This window comes from Urocampus carinirostris, chromosome 9 (genome assembly GCF_059441175.1).
Source record: "Urocampus carinirostris isolate Australia breed hairy pipefish chromosome 9, RoL_Ucar_1.0, whole genome shotgun sequence".
In the NCBI taxonomy this organism is placed as follows: Eukaryota; Metazoa; Chordata; class Actinopteri; order Syngnathiformes; family Syngnathidae; genus Urocampus; species Urocampus carinirostris.
The window spans coordinates 17622664-17647473 of NC_142357.1; the positions used below are offsets into that span (position 1 = coordinate 17622664).

The window sequence follows — 24810 nt, forward strand, 5'->3', positions numbered from 1 at the left end:
CACGGTGTCACGGACCAGAAACAGACACAGGACCCAGTAGCGCTCGTTTACTCAGTTTTATTAATAAAGAGGGAGAGTAGGGCTTGCTTCCACGATCCGATGGTTGACGGACAAGTGTAGCCGGTGGCTGGAGACGCAGAAGTGGCACTTCCGTGTCGAGCAAGGATGGTCGTAGATTTGCAGGAATACTAGTCGTTAGCCGGGATGGGAGAGCAAGGGCAGTATCGAGTTCGGAAACAAGGTCGACAAAAGGTGTCAGGCAGGTAGCAGGGCAAAGCAGGTCGGATGTCGGGATGGCAGAACAGGGCAGAATCAGGTCCGGAAACAGGTTGGCAACGGGTATCAGGCAGAGAAAAACAGGGCAGGAAAGGGTCTGAAAGTGAGAGCTTGCCGGGCTGGGAGCATCGGTTCGCAACGATCTGACAGGGTTCTCTCGGGGGTTTAAAAAGAGTCTATTAGCCAATCAGCTTTCAGGGCTGTTGGTGCCAATTGGGCAGTCACAGATGCCTTGGATCGGCAATCATGACACACGGGGATAAAACATTGTAGTCCTCCATCTCAACGCACTGTCTTTGCATGTTGTCCCTTTTAATCAGGTACAGTAGCAATGACTGCACGACTACACCGTTTGCAAAAATGGGGACAGTTCCTCCTCTTTGCAGGTCAACGGGTTATCCTGTTTATTCTTTTTTGACACTGGAGAAAAGAGTTTTAAAATAAACAAGGGTTTTCATTCAGTTGGTAAGTAGTCAGTGCAACAAAACAAGCCAATGAATTGGATCTGTGTATTTTTATTTAAAAGGTATAGTGCTGTAAATGCCAATATGTTAAAGTGACAGTGTGTAATAATTCACCACTACGTATCACTGAAATGTAGAATGTAGCCAAAGTGTGAGCATTGAGTAACTCGCATCACCGAAGCCCAAAATATATCACTTCGCAAAATTTGCACGCATATTTCTAAAGATTTTTCGTGAGCAAAAGAAAAAGGATCCATTTCTCCAAGTTAATGGACGTGAAATCCGCTGTAGATCCCCGCAACAGACTATAAAAGACCGAGCGAGCTCAATGTGCCCGAACGAGCTGTGGTGTGTTAAAGTTGCAAGTTGTAGTTAATTGGCTAACTTTAGCGTCCCAAAAAGGAAACAAGTGAAAAAAAGAGTCTAGTAAAAATTTGCAAAACAAAGAAAATGATGAGGAGTTCATGCCTGAATCGCAATACTCAGTGTCGATCACATGAAGGTTGCAGCTGTGGAAGGTAAATACAGTAAAACTCGGTTAATCCAAAAACAAATGGACTGGAAAAATTATCCGGATTATCCGAGTATCCAGATTAGCCGATGTCCGATATTCTCGGACCCCATGACCTCAAAATGATGTTTCGTACAAAAAGCATGAATAACTAATCTGGTTTTGATTGAACATGAATTCACGCCTTTATATTCACACAGAAGACGTCAAAGACGGCATGTTGACTTGGAATTCGACTCCGGAATAGACATGGCAAAATGCATAGGAATGGATCGAAATGATTAGGATTTTGATCTAGAATAGCCAAAGATCCGGATTATAAAATCCGCAATATGCCCTTTGAGACTATTTGTGATTAAGGGCTATACAAATAAAAATGACTTGACTTGACTTGATTTTTTTTGTAAGAAATACATTAGAAATTATCCGGACCAAACTTTTTATCCTAATTTTGCAAAGGTCCAGATAAACCGAATCCCAAATAATGGAGTTTTACTGTTGTCATTAAACAAGTGCTTAAGGCCAACTATGCAAAATTGTTATTTTTCCGGCACCCAAAGAGGGAAAATGATAGCTGAACATATAATGTCGAATGCACATCTTAAAGGGACAGTGTGTGATAGTGAGTGCCTCCTAGCTGTACAAAAAACTTTCACTCTGTAAAATAGCAAAACATTGATTTGAATACTAAGCAAAAATAGATGAACTATCATACTAATGTTGATTTTTATATTAAAAAACAGGTCGAGAAATAGGTGTTTCTTTTACATAGTGGAATCCATAACTAAGGTTGCTGCAATGTTTGTCTTATGTCTTGCGCCGGCACTGGTTTTCGTTCACATTAGGCAACAGTGCTATCTAGTGGACAAATGTTATACATTGTTATACAAATGTTTTTTTAAATTAAAAAAAGTCTAGTCTTACATGAAATATATGTATGTATACAATTAAAAGCATGTTTATATGGATCTGCTTTTGATGTTATTTTTTAACGAATTAAGTATTTTTACCCCACTAGAGCTTTGTATCTCTTTAACAATAAAGAAATGTGTTTATTACACAATCTTTAATGTCAAGGCGACAGTGTGTATTATTTGACCTCAAAATGTTGCTATATTGTGTAGTGCGATTACTAACTATGGAAACTCAGAGTGACCAAACAGTACAATTTTTATTCCATTCTTTTGCTCAGCCTTTCTGTGTTTTTTGTTTTAGGTATACGTAGCAGCAAGGTTGCAGACAATTATGTCTCATGTTATGTCAAGTAAATGCAAATCTCTCGACCTACCAGTTTTTTGGCGCGTTTATATGATTGTTGGGGTATTTTTTCTTATTTTTATTTTTATTCAATGCAGTTTTTTTATCACTACGAGGCAATATATAATACACAGTACCCCTTTATGATGATCGCAAAAGTCTACATGTGGTAAAAAAAATATTTAAAATATATTGGAACACATCACATTTTCAATATATTAAATCTTCGTATTTATACTGATATTTATGGAATACAGATCATTTCAATTTCTCTCAAACTTTGAAACAAACATACAGTGCGGCAAACAAGTATTTAGTCAACCACTAATTTTGCAAGTTCTTCCACTTGAAAATAGAAAGGCCTGTGATTGTCACCATAAGTAAACCTTAACTATGAGAGACAGAATGTGGGGAAAAAAATTGAAAATAACACTGATTAAAGAATTTATTTGTAGATCATGTTGGAAAATAAGTTGTGAATACAAATAGTTGATTTCAATGCTTTGTTTTGTACCCTTTGTTGGCAAAAATGGAGGCCAATTTTTTTTCTGTAACTCTTCACACACTGTTGCGGGTATTTCTCCATGCAGATCTTCTCTAAAGAAGTGACGTTTTGTGGTAGTCGTTGGGCAACACGGACTTTCAACTCCGTCCACATATTTTTTATGGTGTTGAGATCTTGAGACTGGCTAAGCCACCAGGACCTTAAAATGCTTCTTACAAAAACACTCCTTTGTTACCCAGGCTGTGTGTTTGGGATCATTGTCATGCTGAAAGACCCAGCCAAATCTCATCTTCATTGCTCTTGCTGATGGAAGGAGATTTTCACTCATATTCTTGATTCATGGCCCAGTTTATCCTTCTTTACACTACTCAGTCATCCTGGTCCCTTTGCAGAAAAACAACCCCAAAGCAAGATGTTTCCACCCCCATGCATCACAGCGGGTGTGGTGTTATTCGGATGGAATTCTGTATTCTTTCTCCTCCAATATTTCTATCCCAAAAAGTTTTATTTAGGTTACATCTGACCATAACACATTCTCCCAGTCCTCTTCAGGATAATGCAAATGCTCTGAAGCGAACAGTTTGGTCCCCTCATGTGGTTCTGGGATTTTCGCTCACCGTTCTTTTTGTTTTGACGCGACGGGGTGAGAGCTTAAATGGAGCCCCAGATCAAGGGAGATTATAAGTGGTCTTATGTGTCATCCATTTTCTAGGAATTGCTTCCACAGTAGATTTCTTTATACCAATGTTTTACCTTTTGCAGATTCAGTCTTCCCAGTCTGGTCCAGGTCTACAACATTGATGTGTGCTTCGATAGCTCTTTAGTCTTAGCCCAAGTGGTGTTTGGAGTGTGACTGAGGTTCTGGACAGGTATCTTTTATACTGATAACCATTTAAAACAGGTGCCATTAATACAGGTAATGGGTGGAGCCTCATTAGACCTCATTAGAAGAAGTTAGACCTCGTTGATAGCCAGAAATATTGCTTGTTTCAATGTGACCAAACACTTATTTTCCACTCTAATTTGGGAATAAATTCTTTAAAAATCAATCGTGATTTTCTGGATTTTTTTTCCCTGAGGTTTAGCCATGTTGTGTACTTTTCAAGTAGGAGAACTTGCACAATTGATGGTCAACTATATGCAGAATTGCCCAACTGCATGTGTAATCTTTGCATGGTTATATTTATTTCAAAATGACATTTCATGATTTCATTCTAATTTCCTACACATACATGATAGCAGCATGCATGTGTTTTAATAAACATTACCTTTTCTAAGGCAGCAACAACCTTTCCTGCAAAAGAGACAATAAAGCAGAATTAAAAATATGGCACCAAATATTTAACAAAAAAGCATGGTTGTACTTACCGCTGAATTAAGTACACACACAAAATTAACAGGATGGAAAGAACATCCACTGAAATCCACACAAATGTATACGTTCGACGGGGCTGAAAGGCAAAATTCCACTCAATCAAGCAATTCGTGTTTCTCTCCGTGACTTTTTCATTCTGTCTCTTGCAAAACTTGTACCATGATCCAGATGGGGTGCTGGAGATCCCTGAGCTGGTGACAAGCGTTGGTTGTGACAGAGCTGACTCCTGCACACCACAGCAGCGAGAAAAGCCACGACTCATTGACCACCCATGTATTCACCGTCACGTTTTGATCGACCAGATCCCTGTGGCACACCAAAATCATCATAATTTCACAAAGTAAAAGCCCATGTTTTTGCATACTTTACATCAGGGGTCAGGAATATTTTTTACTCTAAGAGCCATGAAGCAAAATATTTAGATCTTTTTTGAAAGATAGCCATATCATACATTCATTCTAAGACAAAATTCAACAAAACCGCCAAACCCGCTCTCCAGACAAAAGATAATTTTTTAGCGCATTTTATTTTTCTTGACGTTTATGAATTAATATTAATGCCTGGGTCTGTGTCCCATATAGATATAAATGTACAAATTAATATGTGTCTCCCTCCCACAGTTACTTAGTGTTGAGGCTCATTTTGACTTACCTTTTCAAAACCAGGTGCAAGCAAAGTTGTAAAAATGTCAAAAAATATCGCAAAGCAAGAACCGGCGTATTGTATTTTTTTTTCGGCACAGACTGTGCTGGGCGTAGAAAAGGGAGTGCTCGTACTGTGTGCATAGCTCCGCCACTGAATCAAATTGCTCTGGGAGCTTTGCTGGTGTTTTGGGTGTTTACAGTTTGTTTTGTGGGTTTTCATCATAACCTGTCTTAAAAGTCTACTTACATTGTTTAATAAGCTTCCATATAGAGGATTTCCTAGTGACGTACAGCCAAAACGGGGTCTGTGTGACCACTTGACTGTAGACTGTAGTTGCATTATTAATATTATTATTATATCATGACTTTTATTATCACTATTGTTGTTATTATAGTCATAATTTTGGTGTGTGAATGACATTTAGTGATTAGTAATATTATAGAGTTAATTCGATGGTGCTGATTATTATAATAACTGTCATGTGACTATGAGTATTGATGTTACAATTATTGTTATTGGGATCCAAATAATGTTATTGAGCAGAAGCTTTACACAGTCAAAAGATGGGTCAACAAATAATTAAGCTTGTTAGTATTATCAAAACTATTATCTTGACTATTATTTTGTTGTTGTTGTTATTGTCTTTATTATTATCATTATCAACTATTTGACTATTCTTATTGTTATTTGCGAACGTTGTTATTGCTATTACACTGTTGTCATTTTATGCAAAATCATTACAATTATAAATCTATATTCATAAACAAAAAAATAAGGTGAATAAATATGTTGGTGATGATTGTGAAAACTGACCCAAAACAAAAAAAGGGATAACTTTTAATAAGAACATAAAACAGACATGTACTAGACAACTCATAGTTAGGGCAGACAAGTGGGAGCTTTGATGCTGGAGGTATCTGGCTCAAGCTCCTATGTCTTGTCTTTTTAATGCACAGATGAGGACACTTAGGAATGGATCCTAATGCCAGGGGGAGGCCTTCTTCCAGCAGCAGGTTCAAAGATACTTTGTATGATAGACAACACATACCATATAACAGTCAGTTGTCACCATGTGCACCAATGACAATTATTGTCATTATAATAGATATTATTTTTATGTAGTATGCAGAAACTGTATGGATACAGTAATGGTGACTATGATGACGGTGGAAAAAGTGATGGTGATCGTGATGATAAGATAGGAGACTTTCGACGACTACTTTTTGCATTGAGCGGAACATAACTGTATTCTTATTATTATTATCATTATTTCCCAAATGTCTTGTAATATGAACATATGTAAATATGTATATTTGGGAGGTGTTTGTCATGTGTAAATACAAAGGAGATCTACCTGTAAGACACAATTATTAAGGAAGTCGAAGGTGTAGGATTAAATAAGCATATGCTTCTCCCGACTCGTTTTCATGTTACGTTAACATTGTTTTTGTTTTTTGACTTGATTTGCTTTTGTTATGTTCGAAATAAAGTTTCATTAACTCATTTATTATTTTGATCAATTGTAAACCAGATGTGTAAACTTTTGAAAGTGTGTTTAGAATTTTTTCTCCAAAACATTTGTAATTGTGTTTAACATGTGTGAATATTGTTCATGCAGAGCAAATGTACATGTTTACAATAAATTTGCAGGTGCACAAAGTGGCATTTTTTTCCCCACTCTTTTTTATACCTCCAAGCAATTGTGTTTCAAAACTTTACCACTGGTTGGTGTCGCATGCCTTGCTGTAATATAAACAGTTGAGGGTCACATAAAGATAAAGTTGTTTAAAAAAAAAAAAAAACTAGCGTTGTTGTTGAAATTATTTTGAAGGAAACTTTAGGTGACCATCTCCAGTCACTGTTACCTAATTTGTGCCGCATTCAACTTGCTGTACTGCAAATTGAGGTGGTCACCTCCATCTTCAAACATGTCTTCTTTGTTGTTGTAAATGTGAATGAAGCCTGGTGCAGCTCTTTTCACATAGTCTCGTTCTGCAGAAGGAAGCCACAGGATCTGGACATTTGGAGATAAAATTGGAAAGGTGTTAACTGCAATGAAGGGGCTGTAGACAGTGATTTTCCTCAAAGTTCAATCAATAGTGGTGGTTTGCATAAAAGACACACAATTTTTGCACATAGTTTTGTTTTAAAGGTAAACCTAACACTAACTAAACAACAAATGAGTATTATCCTACTAAATTCTGTTAGCTTAAGGTCCAACATAAGCCATGCCTACTTCATGCATTTAATTATTCTGCATAGTTTGCAATTAAGTTCTATTCTACCCACATAGTGTCTGTGTTCGTGGCAACACGCAAACCAAAATTGCAACTTTTAATAAGACGCGGTAGAACCGGTTTTTAGGCCAAATGTCACATATGCTGCTGTGCCGCATCTCTACAGCATGTCTGTATTTCGCACACACACACACATATATATATATATACTGGACTGTCTCAGAAAATTAGAATATTGTGATAAAGTTCTTTATTTTCTGTAATGCAATTAAAAAAACAAAAATGTCATACATTCTGGATTCATTACACATCAACTGAACTATTTCAAGCCTTTTATTATTTGAATATTGCTGATTTTGGCTTACAGCTGAAAAAAACTCAAAAATCCCATCTCAAAATATTAGAATACTTCCTCAGACCAAGTAAAAAAATAATTTTATAACAGCAAAACTAAATCAAACATTTGAAAATGTCCATTGATGCACTCAGTACTTGGTTGGGAATCCTTTTTCACGGATTACTGCATCAATCCGGCGTGGCATGGAGGCAATCAGCCTGTGGCATTGCTGAGGTGTTATTGATGCCCAGGATGCTTCGATAGCGGCCTTCAGCTCATTTGCATTTGTAGGTCTGGTGTCTTTCATCTTCTTCTTAACTATACCCCACAAATTCTCAATGGGGTTCAGGTCAGGGGAATTAGCAGGCCAATCAAGGACAGTGATGCCATGGTCAGTGCACCAATTACTGGTGGTTTTGGCACTGTGGGCAGGTGCCAGATCATGCTGGAAAATGAAATTCTCATCTCCATAGAGCTTTTCAGCAGATGAAAGCATGTAGTGCTCTAAAATCTCTTGGTACACAGTTGCATTTACTCTGGACTTTATGAAACACAGTGGACCAACACCAGCAGCTGACATGGCTCCCCAAACCATTGCTGACTGTGGGAACTTCACACTGGATTTCAAGCAACTTGGATTTTGCTCCTCTCCAGCCTTTCTCCAGACTCTGGCGCCTTGACTTCCAAATGAAATGCAAAACTTGCTTTCGTCTGAAAAGAGGACTTTGGACCACTCTGCAACTGTCCAGTGCTTCTTCTCCATAGTCCAAGTCAGACGCTTCTTCCGTTGTCTTGAGTTCAGAAGTGGCTTGACCATGGGAATACGGCTATTGTAGCCCATTTCCCGGACACGTCTGTGAACTGTGGCTTTTGATACCTGGACTCCAGCTTCAGCCCACTGTCTTTGAAGCTCCCCCAAATTCTGGAAGCGGCTCTTCTTCACAATTTTGTTAAGGCTGCGGTCATCTCTCTTGGTTGTGCAGCGTTTCCGGCCACATTTTTCCCTTCCAACAGACTTTTTGTGGATATGCTTTGAAACTTCACTCTGTGAACAGCCTGCTCTTTGAGAAATTTCTTTTTGTGTCTTACCCTCCTGATGGAGGGTATCAATGATGGTCCTCTGGACAGCAGACAGATCAGCAGTCTTCCCCATACTTGTGATTTAGTTTACTGAACCAAGCTGAGTGTTTTTAAGGCTCAGGAAACCCTCACAAGGTGTTTCGAGTTAATTAGATGATTCAGGTGATTAGTTGAATAGCCTACTTGTATACTTTTTCATGATATTCTAATATTTTGAGATAGGATTTTTGAGTTTTCTTAAGCTGTAAGCCAAATTCAGCAATATTCAAATAATAAAAGGCTTGAAATAGTTCAGTTGATGTGTAATGAATCCAGAATGTATGATATTTTTGTTTTTTTAATTGCATTACAGAAAATAAAGAACTTTATCACAATATTCTAATTTTCTGAGACAGTCCAGTATATATACACACACACACAATGTGTGTAAGTGTGTGTGTATGCACTGTATTTCTGGACGTTTGGAACTTCTTTTCAACACACTTTAAAGCTATTGTAAGGACGCAGCTTAATTATTTAACTTTTTTTTATTTTTAATGACTATCAGTGCTGTGAGTAGTAAAAGGGTATTGCTAGCTTTTACGTAAAGGATGATGATACAAGGTTTAAGCAGAGAAGAGAATGCTCGGAGAACAACAACACGTTTTTGGTGACGAAACTGAGAGTGTTATTTTCTAAGTATTTCAGTAAAATGAGGCTCAGGTTTACCAGGTTTGGGTCTATGCCAGACATCAGGATGGTTCTAACCACATCAACAGTGTCATTCTCCTGGTCGGAACTGTACAGGTCGAAAATGACTGAGACGTTGTGGGCCTTGGCGAGGCTTAACAGCTGCTGTAAAGACGGGACACTTTGATTCCTGACCTCTTCTTTTACTTTCACAGAGAGCTGGGACAATGAGCGGAAAGGATCCGTCTGGAAAACATTCAATGCATATATCATCACACACACAAAGGCACACACAAAGTCTAGAGTTTGAAATTAACATTTTTTTCTCGCAACAAATTTTATGCTCATACATGGGCAGATACAACTTTTTATGTATTCCTTCAAAAATTTTGTCTCAAATTTTAACTTTTCTGTTTATTTAATCGAACGGTAGACTACTCACCTGTAGGAACCATTCACCTGCATTCAGAGTTTGCAAGTCTTTCCAGTCAATGTCGGTGCTCTGAGTGAACTCTTTGTGTGGGAACTTCTCTTGGACGTCCGTTGTTCTCCTCAAGAAGTCTGAGTTCTGATCATGCATCAAGAATGGAATCCGATCCTTACTAATTTACAAACAGCATTGGAGAAAGCATATGTCAGAACAACACGTGAGTGTGAATCTCGCATAGATTTTTTTGTAAACGTCTAATTTTCATTGACACAGTAAACAAAAATACCTATAAACCTCTTAATTTGTTGACAAAGTGAAAACCTAAACATCCCTACATTTAAAATAAAACGAGTTTTAAGATAAATTACCTGATCTGTACGTCAGTCTCGAAGGCCGTCACGCCACACTGAAGGCTCTTTTGGAATGACATCATTGTGTTCTCAGGGGCTAACTGTTTAAAAACACCAAACATAGTATAATATCAGTCACACACAACATTAAGATAGATCATACAATTCCATTCTGCCAGATCACACAATTTTCGCAGCATGTTCATCTAAGCTTAGTCATTGAGCCAACAATTGACTATCGTGTACAGTACACCTCCGATCAAAGAGCCTTAGTCATTTTTTTTTTTAAGTCAAGCCTTAACATTGCAAGTTGCCAGGAAACATAATGAACGTGAATATACAAGGCCCAAAATGTAGTTGCTGATTACTCACCATAGGAGCGCCACGGTGGCCAATGAGCTTTGGCTTCGGTGGCAAGTCGCTGTAGTCGATCAGACAAGGGGAGTGGATGGATAAAGGGCAAAAGAGAATGGCTGCTGACACAATCCCGAACAACGACGCAGTCAGGAAGCTAGAACCTGGTCAAAGGAAAAACGCAAATAGGCAATTCCGCACAAAATGTCAATTTTGCCCATCTTTATTGACTCAAGTGATAAGGGTGGATAATATTAGATTAGAATGTAAAGAACTTTTAACATGATCATGATTTCAAGAAACTGAAAATTGTTGTTAAATCATATGGAGGGCCAATTTCAATTTAGAATGCATTAGTGACTATCATTTTCCTTTAGTAGCTAGCATCGCCAACATGACAACTAAGTGCCAATGCTAGCGTCGTAGACGATAGCCACTAGCTGCCAGCAATGTGCATTTTTTTAAATTACCTTTTCAAACCATGTCAACCATGAGCAGCTAAAATGTGTCAAGTCAAGCTTAAAAAAATAATAATTTATGCACAACAAAATAGTTAAAGGGGAGAGTGACCATGTACCGTCTTCTGCAAGACTGAATAGGTCAAAAATAGGCATAGAAAGCAGGTAAATCTTCAAAGCAGACAAAAAATGTCCGGTAAATGAAAATCGCATTCATTTTTTAATATGACTATTTAAATAACAATGTGGCATCTTTTTTACTCTATTCGTTTTATTCTTTTAAATCTATTATATCATCATTATTGAGAGTTCGCGTGTCAAATGATTTATTGTATACATCAGTTCATGGATTATACTGACTAAATCAATTTAAAAAAAAAAAGGCTTATTAAATACGACCGAATCCTATATGTTGACACATATGTATAGGAGTTAAAAGTCGGTATTGTGATCTTGAAAACTGAAAGAATATTAGCTCATCTGCAGGGGCCATTTCTTGGTAGAGTGTGTTAGCTAGGAGCGTCGCTTTGTTGAAACAGCTAGCATTGTGCAAAGTAGCCTAAGAAACATACCTTTAAAAAAATTGTGAAAATAGGATATCATGATTTGTCACCAATACAAGGCATCTATTTAAAAAAAAAACACAGGCCACACTGCAAAAAAATCAAACCAGAAATTGGTGGCAAATAACAACTTCCTTTTTTATAAATAAAGCATCAAAAACAGGGTTTCAATTAGAAATTAAGTAGATTTTTAGTGAAATTTGACCATTGCCTGATTTACATGCAGTACATTTTGTTTTGGCTGTAAAGAATCCCTCGAAGACAAATGGGCTCAGAAGAACCAGGCTGCCGGCGGCACCGAACTGAAGAAAAGGAGCAGTCGCCTTCCAGAGCATAAAACACACATCAAATGCAACTCACATGCAACAGACATTACCAGTGACCTTGTAAACTGTATACTGACCTGAAGTGAGAGAAGAACAGTTGGCCATTCTTTCTTCCAATGGAGACTTATTCCGGCGATTCCAAGACAGACAAAAACTAATCCGAAGAAAAGAAGGCACTGCCAGGGAGGAAGAAAAGAATACTTGAAAAAAAAATAGGGAAAAAAAAACATAAACTAATTATATGCAGAGACAGAAACCCACTTTATGCAGCCAATGTAAGTTGAGGGGTTCTCTAAAGGCAATCTGGAACAAGGCAAAAAGCTAAAAAATACATACGATAAAAAGACATTATTTGAATGTGAACCGCCTAATGAAATACCAAAGGGATCCTTCTGTTTGAATCAACATTTCTGTGTTCTCACCAGCAGTAGGAAACAGTAAGTGGTTAAGACAGAAGAGATGATAATCAGCACCATGAACCAGTTCACCCAGCGTTTTAGTTTGATGAAGCCTTTCCTAGGAAACACAACAATCAACTTATTGATACCAAGAACAACAGGGTGTAGGGTTTTGGGCTTTTGGAGAATTTTTTGTGTGATTGTTTATGTTTACCAGTTCACATCCTCCTGGTCATTTAAAGTGACTGCACAGATGTAAATCCAGGACACCGACAGAAGCGTAATGAAACTGAGGAACGCAAACCATCCACACGCACACTAAAGGGAAAAAGAGGGTGAACAACATGAAAGGATAAGAGCTTAAACGTACAATTAACGAATCAAAAATTTAGTCAACAACAGTTTGACTTTTCATCACAATAGGCAATCAAGACTTCAATACTGTAAATTTTATATTCAAGGGTAAAAATGTTTGAATATTTATCAAACCCCTTTCCCAGTGATTGAACTTTACAGTTCAAAGTGGTTTTGTGCAAATAGATCTACACGACCGAGTTGGACAAGCAGGAATGTTAATCTGTGATCGCATGCTTGTAAAATTTCTAACAGTCGCCACAGTGGGAAATGCAGGAAAAATCACTCATTACAAAGATGTTTACCTTTCCTCTAACATAACATATTTCAGAGAACACCGGTACTCCAATTATTAGTGCGCCCACATATATAAGACACTAAAGAAAAAATATGCTGCAATTACAAAATTCACAAAATTATTGCTATCCAGAAATGCTAAACTCACCGCAAAATGTTATTGCTGTAGATACTGAAAGAAATTGGTGGCAGGTTTGCCATATGGAGGTCTTTACTTGAGTTCATAATTGGGAAAGAATAGCTAGCTCTTAAAAGTCACATATTTTCGGCCCATGACTTAGTAATTACTAATTGGTATGAATACCATTATTATATAAAGTTCCCTTCTTTTTGTACCATAAGACATACATATCCCAAAATTATATTCTCAAAAATGTATTATGGCAGTATATAATTTCCAGTTCCTGGAATGTTAAACAGCAACAAGAAGAGAGTCAACACTGGTATTCAGCACCATTGAGCGAATCGATGTATTAAATAGGCTGGAATTGGCACCAATATCTGGTATTTGGACTTAACTATCCCTAATACAAATAGTTTATTGTATTCTTTCAACATGATTAAATTCTCAGACATCATAGTTCAGTCAAAAAATTGGAGAGTCTATTTACTTTTGGAAAGACACAGAAATTTAATTTGACACACAAGAGATTAATTAACATGTTGCTTGCACACACATTTTTTAATCTAAAATGTCAAAAGAAAATTATCTGATGGCTTAATGCTACTTTATAATGAAAACCCAATATTCTCAGGCTGGCCTAGTACCTAAGACCCCCCCAAAAGTGGGGGTATGCCTCTTTGCAGTTATTTGACAACCAAAGTTAATGAAATGCCAAGGATGGGCTAGCTTAAATCATATCAGGTTAACTGTCCCTGATAAAAACCGAATGTAATTAACATTAGAGACTGGTATCACGATTAAGAGCAATGTAAATATAAAGTACACAAGACAGTATGACAAAAGTGAGAAAAAAAGTATTCTTTACTTTATTTTTACCGCCTTTCTTGGAGTGTTTGCAGCGGCAGCTATACAAGACTCTGCAGCAAGTGGCGACTGGCGACATCTCTTTGTCGTCCTCCCCTTCTCCTCCTCATTTGCAGCGGAACAAGTGGATGAAAAACTTGGCGAGGGACAGCAGGGCACGTTTACTGGGTACCCACAAAAACCAGGCCCCCATTCACTGCATCCACCTATGAGAGTGAATGGCAGGGGAGGAAACAGACAGGGAGCCAATGAGGATCCGAGTGGTGTTTGGGAAACCCGTGCGTAATTGGCTTAACTGACAATGGAAAGTCCGTAGGAGCTTTTGCAGCACACAAATGATCTCACGGCACAGGCCGAAAGTAAGGGGGAACTGCTCCACTATTGCAAGCATTGACCCGACCTACATTCTGTTGCTATGGGGATGCAACTGTTTTAGTCGAAATGCAGGGGCATTTTCGAAATTTTAAAATTCAAGACTGTCCCTGAATTATATTCATGGGGTCTGAACTTTGGTTATTAAACGTCTAAATAGCCGTTTTAACACCTTTGGATGTAGTTGTTCAAACACAGATAAAATTAATGTTATTCTTGCTGTCAGATAAGTTAAAAAAAAGAGTAATTGGTGGTTAAGTGCAAAATGTTGCAATTTTCCCTCCTGGTGAAATGCAGGGACCAATACCGGGTACTCCTTAATTTTTAATCAAAGATTGTGTATTCTCACACAATAGGACAAATGTGCCACACCAGCAAGCCCTTGCTGACTACGTGAAAAGAAAATCACGCTATGGAAGATATTTCAAACAGTCTCCTGGGCAAACATGTGTCCTGGGGAAAGGACACATAGGAGTGAAATGACAGAGTAAATTTAGAACTGCAAGACAGGACCAGGCTCATACAGTCCGGAGAAGGACAAAACAATGGTCGAAATTGCAACTGTAATAACAATATCAGACAAAAACAATTACGCTGCAAGAAAAAAAAGAGTTGTGATGTTATTTTGTGCAATTAAAATTAGTCATACACGACTGAAAAAACTTTTCTAGCTAATAGCCATTTAAAAATGCAAAATTCATCACTAAAAACCCGTCAACAGGGTGTTTTGGGCCAATCGCTCATCTGCATGTTTCGGGTCAAACTTGCACTACAGCGCCCCCTCTTAACTTGTGAAAAGGCAGCGTGCATACTTGGGTGTGTAAAACTGTGGCGATTGTTCACTGGGAGTTTTTATCACCAACGACCTCAGTATCATGATATAATTAGTATTTGTGCAGTAAAGCGGTTTTTAAACACGTGTTTTCAAAGAAATACATAGACACCACACCACACCACACCGAGTCCCTATGGTGAGGGGCCCTCTCCTCGTGAGAGGTAAAGAGAATTCTCCCACCGTGGTCCGCTGCGTGTCGTAAGAGGCGACTAAAGTGGAGGGAGCGAGGGGACTGGGGATCCTCTCCTCTCTATCTCTACTCCCTAAGAGACAGCAAGGCAAAGAAAGGGGGGCGGGAGACCGAAAGGTTCCGCAAACCCTAGTTGTAGGGTCAATGTGAGAGGATATGGAAGTAAAGCGACTGAGTGGAAGAAAGAGGAGATCGAAAGGATGATGAATAAAAGGAAGGTTGATGTGTTAGCCTTGAGTGAAACAAAGATGAAAGGAAAGGGTGAATTACAGCTTGGAGGTATGTATGGTAGAAGGTCTGGAGTTACGGGTGGACATGCTAGAGAAGGAGTGGCTGTGCTTGTGAGTGAGAAAGCAAAGGAAAAACTGATGGAGTGGAAAGAGATATCTTCCAGATTGATGTGGGAGAGGTTGAAGTGGGGTGTAGAAGTATGGATATTTATGAGTGCATATGGACCTGGTTCAGAAAGAAGCGCTGAGGAGGGAGAGGAGTTCTGGAAGGACTTGCCCAAATGTGTGGCAAGTGCGAAAGAAGGGTGGAAAGTGGTAATACTAGGTGACCTGAATGCTAGAGTGGGTGATGAAACGGTTGAAAATGTGATTGGTAGATATGGAATACCAGGAAGAAATAAGAGTGGGAAGAAATTGATGATTGAGTTATGTGTGGAAAATGAGTTGGTGATTGGAAATACATTGTTTAAAAAGAGGGACGTGAATAAGTATACCTTTGTCAGAGTGGATAGTGGCAAGATGGTGGACAGAGCACTGATAGATTATGTAGTGGTTAGGAAAGGGATGTTAAATAGATTGTTGGATGTGCATGTTTACAGAGGTGAAATGAGTGGTATGTCTGATCATTTTTATGTGGAAGGAGAACTGAGAATAGATGGATCGTGGAGGGCTAGTTATAAGAAGAGTGTGAGGGAAGAGGTGAAAATGTCAGAGTTGAATAAGGCAGAAAAGGAAAGAGAGTTTAAAGAGAGGATAGAGGAAGAGTATGAAGGGATTAGTAGAAGAGAGTGTCGAAATGGAATGGAAGTGGTTTAAAGAGGCAGTGTTGAGTGCAAAAGAAGTGTGTAGAATGAGAAAAGTTGGTCGAGGTATTGGGAAAGGAAGTGAATGGTGGAATGATGAGGTCTCAGAGGCTGTGCCAGAAAAGAGACGTGCCTTTGAAGAGTGGCTGCAAGATAAGAGTGGCGATGCGTATGAAATATATAAAGTGAAGAAAAGGTTGGTAAAAGCGGCAGTGGAAGCAGCGAAAAGGAAAACAAATGATGAATGGTGTCGAAAGATAGGAGTGAACTTTGAGGAAAAGAGAAAAGTGTTCTGGAAAGAAGTGAAAAGAGTAAGAAACAGTTAGTCTGGAAAGGAAGAGAAAGTGAAAGATAAGGATGGTAGATTGCTGGTAAGCGGTAGTGCAGTCAGGATGAGATGGGCAGAGTATTTTGAGGAGTTGCTAAATGTGGAGGATGGCAGAGAAGTGAAAGTCGAGGCGATCGATGGTATGGAGAGAATGCCGGTGTTGGGTGATTTAAATGTGAAGCCTGTGGAAACATGGGAGGTGCAAGAGGCAGTGAAAGAAATGAAAGGGGGGAAGGCACCTGGGTTGGATGGTTGTACTGCTGAATGCCTGAAACAAGTTGGCACAGCTATGATTGACTCGTCAGTACGCTTGTTGAATGTATGCTTTTTAAGTGATGTGGTTCCTGTTGATTAGTGTAGTGCATGTGTGGTGCCATTGTATAAGGGTAAAGGTGATAAGTATGAATGTAGCAATTCGAGAGGTATCAGTCTGTTGTCTGTGCCGGGTAAGCTGTATGGAAGAGTCTTGATTAAGGGAGTGAAATGAGAGAAAGAACGAATGAGGTGGTAATGGAGGAGCAGAGTGGTTTCAGGAAACAGGATGTGTGGATCAGGTGTTTGCAGTACGACAGGTGTGCGAGAAATATTTTGCAAAAGGTAAGGATGTTTATTTGGCTTTCATGGACTTGGAAAAGGCGTATGACAGAGTTGATAGAGAGGCGTTGTGGCAAGTAATGGTAATGTATGGAGTGGGTGGAAAGTTGTTGGAAGCATTGAAGAGTTTTTATATGAACAGCAGAGCATGTGTATAAGTAGGGAGAGAGACAAGTTAGTGGTTCCCTGTGTTGACTAGTGTGAGACAGGGGTGTGTGATGTCACCATGGCTTTTTAATTTGAAAATGGATGGCGTGGTGAGAGAAGTGAATGCAAGAGTATTTGGCAGAGGTGTAGCGATGATGGACAACAGTGGAACAGTGTGGCAGGTAAGTCAGTTGTTGTTTGCAGATGACACAGCGCTTGTGGCTGAATCTGAGGAAACATTGAGAAGGTTGGTAACGGAGTTTGAAAGAGTATGTCATTGGCATAAGTTATGTGTCAATGTTGGGAAGAGTAAGATGATGAAGTGTTCACGCGATGGTGTGGGCATGGTATTAGAAATAAGGTTGCATGGACAGGTGCTGGAAGAAGTTGAAAGCTTTAGGTACTTGGGTTGTGATGTGGCTGCAATTGGTGGAATGGAGTGCGAGGTATTGCACAGAGTTAATCAAAGAAGCAAGGTTTTGGGTGCTCTGAGGAGAGTGATGAGTAACAAGAGAATGAGTATGGATGTTAAGAGGTGACTGTATGAGAGTGTGATTGTGTCAACTGTATTGTATGGTGCAGAGACTTGGAGCCTGTCCCATTTCATCTGAAGGGACGAAAAGCATGACCAACTTAGGTGCCGAGGTGCCTAACTTGTTTGGGTGTTTGGGCATTTGGGTTGGCCATGGTCCAAACATTTTTGTGTGTGTTTTTTTGCTATTTTTTTCCCTTTTATTTTCTTTGTTATTGTATGTGTTTGTCTTGCTGTCGGTCCCCCCTCTTGAGGGATATGACCAAGGTAGTCAGATAGATAGACATAGACACCAAAGATCTAGACCAAACATTTAGATGTCAGAGCTTTTTAAATGAACTTTTGAAAGTTCCGACTGCATTTGTTGTCTTACAATGTATCGCAGCCCAGCACAGAAAGGCACTGGTTCCTGTGAGGTGTGGTTGTTGTGAACAAGGCGTCCTACTTTCCGGGAAAAATCGTCTCCTCCGAAATTACTTTGTAAAATGCAAAACCATTGCAAAGGTAACATATATTCCTCTCATCCCGGCCACCACTTCTTTGACTTGCTGCTTTCTGGTAGGCGCTACAGGTCCCTTAAAACAAACACTAACAGACTCTGAAACAGTTTCTTCATCAGAGCTATCACCCTACACAAGAAAACTAGACTGGGAAAAAATAGGTACTAATATCTTATGTAGTCAAGTCATGTTTATTGTATAGCCTTTAATCACAGAGAGTCTTAAAGGACTGCACAGACCACAGATGATTGCAAACTAGATTATTATTACACTATCCCCTGATCTAAAACCTACATGAGGGCAAGGAAAAACTGAAAAACCTCAACATGAGGAAAATGAAGAAACCTTGACTTATAGTGACAAATTTACGAATTATGTTGCAGCTTAATGTCATTCCAGTATTTTTCATTGCAGTATTGTTTTAATGCACTTAAAATGTAGGCCAGCCTCCAAGTGTCAAGAACCAAAAGAGGATCAGGACCTAAACGAGTGACGTTCTCACACAAGCCTTTTATTTTACGGAAAATGGGGAGTCATGCACATTAGGCAGCGGTCTGGCATGGAAAGACAGGAAGCCAGAGACCGACGAGATTGATTCCAATTGCGCGAGTTGATATTGGACAGATGGGGTCGATATCGGACAGGACAGACAGGATAGATAATGAACAGGAGAAACTAGACGGGAACGAAAACTGGAGTAAAATAATAAACAGAACAAAAATAGACGAAAACAAAACTTGAAACTGAAATTAAATAGGACAAAATAAAAGGAAAAAATACCAGACAAGAAATACCAACAGGAACAGGACTAAGTCGAAGCCCACGTCTTGCGGGGCAGAAGTTCGTTGACGGGCTGACAAAGGAAGCGTGACAGCGCTGAGCTTAAAATAGACAGAAAGCCAATCTGTTATCGAGCCGCAGCTGGCGCCACACGGGCGGGGCCAATTGGGCACCATGGCACCCGTGACACCAAGCACTGCCTATTTATCCTGACATTCTTTATACTTCTGTATCTTTTTTTAGCCTGAATAAACGTTTATTGTGGAGTGCCATGTCTAGTTTTGTTGTAAACAATGCTTATGATGTTGTCATCATATCATTGACACTACAGACAATTGTAATTCTGAATCTGAAAATCGGATTATGCTTATAAATAATTTTGAGAGTGCTTATAATCACAAGGTATTTACAATTTCTCCTAAACAGTACGATTAATACAAGCCATGGTTCTTACAGAGCATCCATTGCTACAGTTTTGAAAGTGCAAACTGTGTATCTAAGGTACAATTTGCAAGAGGATGTCGATTAAGTCAAAATGCGCACACCAAAACTTTAGAAGACAGCAGGAGCTGAGCTGACCATTCCAAACAAACGCAATGAGATCTTTGATAAGTTGAAAAACAACAAAAGCAGCTTATTCCGTGTGCGCCTTTTCTGCGAAACTCTGAAAATGAGCCTCTGAAAACATCAGAGCTCGCTTTGTTCGGGGTTATTTCAGGTCTCCATTGTGAAAAATTTCAAAGTGGCATCTTGGTGAGCCAGCCAGCATGCAGAGCAGGAATGCGCAGGTTAAGCCACAATAAATAAACTGACGTGATTGTTTTATTTAAAATGTTTTGCATTCGGGTTTTGCTACATTTAAAAACGCCTACGCAGCTTCTGAGCAGAAACTAGCCGCAATCAGAAGAAAGCATTTCTGGGGCTCAGCCAAGGTTGCTAGTTAGGTGTGGTCCAGGGAAATGTTTTTAATTGGTCTCTCATGCACACACCCAACTTATATTGTACAAACACTGCAATTAATGTTACAACTCAATATTTTGGATTTGATAGTTTGTGAAAGCCCTTTCAGAAAAAGGTAATCTCAGGAATTGTCAGCAATCAATAAAATCAAAATTACCATGGCTATCATTCTGATATTTTCACAGGATGAATTCAGACCTTAGCTTCTCATTGACCTCTTATGAAGCCTGGTGGAAAACAAATATGTTACCGAAATTACCGTTGTCAAAACGCACAAGACCAGAAATATATGAATAAAATGTGATGGGTTTTAGGCATAGCAGAGTATTTAAAGTGATTGAAAATTACACTTGTTATTTCATTTGAATTGTTTAATAAATGTTCGACAAAAGTTGTCTGAATTGCAATAAGCAGACTAATTTTCAAAGTGTTAAAAACAAGGGTCTACAACATGCTGCCCGTGGGCACCAGGTATTCCCCTAAGACCACCTGAGTAGTCCGTAGACTGGTTCTGAAAATATATAATGGACCATTGTGATTTTCTAGAAAATGTAATTTCTAACTGGCATGTTTAATGGTTGATTGAGCCTATTTCAACCTCTAATAATTACAACTTAGTAATAACATACTAACTAGTTGTTTTAAAAAATGCATATCCAACTGGTAGCCCTTCACGCAAATCAGTAAACATAAAAGTAGCTCCTAGATTCAAAAAGGTTGAGTACCCTTAAAAAATCGTAAGGCCCAGAATAATACTTCAGCTATATACTAGTTTTCTTTTAATCATTTTGTTGACTTTGATGTGCTGTAATGTGTGATGTTACATAATGCCTGAGGAATAAAAATAGTTGTGTAAGAATTAAAACAATGGTTTGAAACTGTACATAAAACAAACAAAAGCCTGTTATCATTTTACAATTTTTGCTGGTAGAATGTGACAGGATAGTTTTGGGTCAAAAAATGTTTGTTTTATTTTCATCACCTAATGCAGGGGTTCACAACCTAAAATGTTGAAAGAGCCATATTTGACCAAAAACAAAACAAAACAAAACTATGGTTAAATTAAAAGCTTTATTTAAGAATCATAAGAAAGGCAACAGGTATATACAGTGGCTTGCGAAACTATTTGGCCCCCTTGAACTTTGTGACCTTTTGCCACATTTCAGACTTCAAACATCAAGATATAAAACTGTAATTTCTTGTGAAGCATCAACAATAGGTGGGATACAATCATGAAGTGGAACACATTTTATTGGATATTTTAAACTTTTTTTAACAAATAAAAAACGAAAAGTGGGTGTGCAAAATTATTCAGCCCCTTTACTTTCAGTGCAGCAAACTGTGTCAAGAAGTTCAGTGAGGAACTCTGAATGATTCAATGTTGATCTAAATGACTTACAATGATAAATGGAATCCACCTGTGTGTAATCAAGTCTCTGCATAAATGCACCTGCACTGTGATAGTCTCGGAGGTCTGTTTAAAGCGCAGAGAGCGTCATGAAGAACAAGGAACACACCAAACAGGTCTGAGATACTGTTGTGGAGAAGTTTAAAGCTGGATTTGGATACAAAAATATTTCCCAAGCTTTAAACATCCCAAGGAGCACTGTGCAAGCAATAATATTGAAATGGAAGGAGTATCAGACCACTGCAAATCTACCAAGATCGGGCCGTCCCCCTGAACTTTCAGCTCATACAAGGAGAAAACTGATCAGAGATGCAGCCAAGACGCCCATGATCACTCTGGATGAACTGCAGAGGTCTCCAGCTGAGGTGGGAGCATCTGTCCGTAGGACAACAATCAGTCGTTTATTGCACAATTCTGGCCTTCATGGAAGAGTGGCAAGAAGGAAGCCATTTCTTAAAGATATTCATAAAAAGTGTCGTTTAAAGTTTGCCACAAGCCACCTGGGAGACATACCAAACATGTGGAAGAAGGTGCTCTGGTCAGATGAGACCAAAATCAAACTTTTTAGCAACAATGCAAGACGTTATTTTTTGGCGTAAAAGCAGCACAGCTCATCACCCTCAACACACCACGCCCACAGTCAAACCCTGTGGTGGCAGCATCATGGTTTGGGCCTGCTTTTCTTCAGCAGGGACAGGGAAGATGGTTAAAATTGATGGGAAGATGGATGGAGCCAAATACAGGACCATTCTGAAAGAAAACCTGATGGAGTCCGCAAAAGACCTAAGACTTGGACGGAGATTTGTCTTCCAACAAGACAATGATACAAATTATAAAGCAAAAGCTACAATGCAATGGTTCACAAAAAACATATCAAGGTGTTAGAATGGCCAAGTCAAAGTCCAGACCTCAATCCAATTGAGAATCTGTGGAAAGAACTGAAAACTGCTGTTCACAAACGCTTTCCATCCAACCTCACTGAGCTCGAGCTGTTTTGCAAGGAGGAATGGGCAAAAATATCAGTTTCTCGAGGTGCAAAATTGATAGGGACATACCCCAAGCGACTTGCAGCTGTAATCGCATCAAAAGCTGGCGCTATAAAGTATTAACTCAATGGGGCTGAATAATTTTGCACACCCACTTTTTCGCTTTTTGTTTTGTTAAAAAAGTTTAATATATCCAAAAAAGTGTGTTCCACTTCATGATTGTGTCCCACTTATTGTTGATTCTTATCAAGAAATTACAGTTTTATATCTTGATGATGACTTTGCACCAAATGCAATAGTGCACAACCCTTGAGATACCAACGGTATTACGATAACACTCTATGTAACATCCCACATGCCGACATTTCTTGTGTAAATACCATGTAAACTATAACTATAGCCTTATCCCCCTTGTTTTATAACCTTATCTTCTCTGTTCCATTATCTTCTTGGCTCATACCTCACTGTGAATGTGTAAAACTGGAGTGTCATGCCCAATTTTGTTGTCACAATATGTTAACCCATCTTGTAACAATGACAATAAAGGTATATTCTATTCTATTCTATTCTATGTTTGAAGTCTGAAATGTGGCAAAAGGTCACAAAGTTCAAGGGGGCCAAATAGTTTCGCAAGCCTCTGTATATTCATTGTTTGTATCATTTTGACCTGACCTAATGTCACCCTACGAGGTGATGACCTTTGTTTTGCCACTTTTCTTTGTTAGTTTCTTTATGTCTTGTTTTGTTGAAGTCTCATAACACAGATGAAAGCCGATGTTTTAACTGTCACCTTTTCTGTTGGCTTGTTTTGCTAGAACACTCATTTGACGGTTTTATTTGGTTCTTCTCAATCAATCACGCTCCTTTAATTAGAATTGTCTCTTTTATCACTGATAACAGCGTAATGAACGTTGTTTACAAGGGGATAAGACGTAGCACTCCGGGATAAACATGTAATAAAGACTTAAAAGAGAAAAATAATATAGAAATAGGCCAAAAATATATAATTCACAAGGTACTGCTTTGAGACTAGCCAAAGTTATAAATGCATCAATATAAAGCAACATAGCATGGAGATTATGTATTTATAAGATTTAGGTTCAATAATAAATTTGAAACTATTAAATACCCTCTTTGAAATATTCAAGAATGAAAAAGAATTCAAAATTATACAGCACAGAGGTATTTCTCCAATCTACTGGATTAAGTCCCCACAAATGTAAACAAACTTCTTACAAATATTCAACACAATTCTAGAGTTCTTTTAATTTAAAGTGGCGTGAGTACTCACCCGAAATTCCACTGGGCTATGGCAGGGACGTGCGAAAAGTGTTTGTGCCTGTGTTTTTCAGCACTGACTAGCTCTGCGTGCACCCGTGAACTGAATATAAAATCCCCAGTGAATAGGCGCAGTTTGTGGCGGGAGTGGGAGGGAGGATTTCAATTACAAGTTTATTAGGCCGGTACATTTGATATGCTATTTTGTTTTTCCCCACCCACGTCGTTAGTATTTGCTCACACGTACTTCACAAAATGATGTTTTTGCAACTTTTTTAACACCGTTTTTTAATCAAAGATAATACAAGTACTCACATGGTGAAGATAAGTGTTACAGAAACAAAAAATAAAAACCGTAACAAGCACTGATTTCTACCTTCATTTGAGGAAAGTTAAGGTACAAAGTACAGGTAGTGTTGCCAGTTCATGGCTTTCCATGGCAACTACAAAAAAATAACAATTATTTTCATATAAGCTACATTGTCACGGTTGCCCATTGCCCTCACTTGGGCCCGCTCGTTTGGCGCCAGCTGCTGCTCATTGGCTGATTGGCTCCCCTCCTATTTAAACTCAGTGCTCTCATTCACTCCTTGTCAGTCCGTCAACGAACCTCTGCGCTTGCAAGACGTGTATTTTGACTTTGTCCGGTATCCTGCTTGTGTATCCAGTATCCGGTATCAATCCCACCTGTCTCGTCCTGTCCGGTATCTTGCTCCAGTCTCCAGTATCGATCATGTCTGTCTCGTCCTGTCCGGTATCTGGCGCCAGTCTCCAGTATCGACCCTGCGTGTCCGGTATCTTGCTCCAGTATCCGGTATCGATCCCATCTGTTCCGTCCTGTCCGGTATCTTGCTCGTGTATCCAGTGTTTGGTATCGATCCTGTCTGTCTCGTCCTGTCCGGTATCTTTCTCCGGTATCAATCCCATCTGTCCTGCCCTGTCCGGTATCTTGCTCATGTATCCGGTATCGATCCCGTCTGTCCAGTCCTATCC

At 38.9% G+C, this 24810-nt stretch overlaps 1 protein-coding gene across 2 annotated transcripts; it reads right to left on the minus strand.

Moving 5' to 3' along the window:
- Positions 1-41: 41 nt before the first annotated feature.
- On the minus strand, positions 42-23947 carry gdpd2 (glycerophosphodiester phosphodiesterase domain containing 2). Of its 2 annotated transcripts, none has more exons than XM_088344711.1 (16): positions 23831-23947; positions 13876-14080; positions 12450-12553; positions 12260-12353; positions 12099-12158; positions 11915-12013; positions 11741-11834; positions 10509-10654; positions 10155-10237; positions 9799-9958; positions 9396-9602; positions 6899-7047; positions 4547-4694; positions 4382-4464; positions 4282-4307; positions 42-696 (listed from the first exon to the last, which is right to left on the minus strand). In XM_088344711.1, the coding sequence occupies exons 2-16, from the start codon at positions 13951-13953 to the stop codon at positions 620-622; spliced, it is 1608 nt and encodes a 535-aa protein (XP_088200837.1). In that variant the 5' UTR covers positions 13954-14080; positions 23831-23947; the 3' UTR covers positions 42-619. The 2 variants fall into 2 exon arrangements, with proteins under 2 accessions (XP_088200837.1, XP_088200838.1); XM_088344712.1 differs by lacking the exon at positions 42-696 and adding an exon at positions 776-1249.
- Between the last annotated feature and the right edge of the window lie 863 nt (positions 23948-24810).

Excerpts from the sequence above, each read along its gene's own strand:
- gdpd2 (XM_088344711.1), bottom strand. The coding sequence starts at position 13,953 with ATGTCGCCAGTCGCCACTTGCTGCAGAGTCTTGTATAGCTGCCGCTGC. Across the intron at positions 9,603-9,798 it reads CAGGTGAATGGTTCCTACAG|ACGGATCCTTTCCGCTCATT; the intron begins GTGAGTAGTCTA and ends AATGTTTTCCAG. Across the intron at positions 4,308-4,381 it reads TGTGTGTACTTAATTCAGCG|GAAAGGTTGTTGCTGCCTTA; the intron begins GTAAGTACAACC and ends TCTCTTTTGCAG.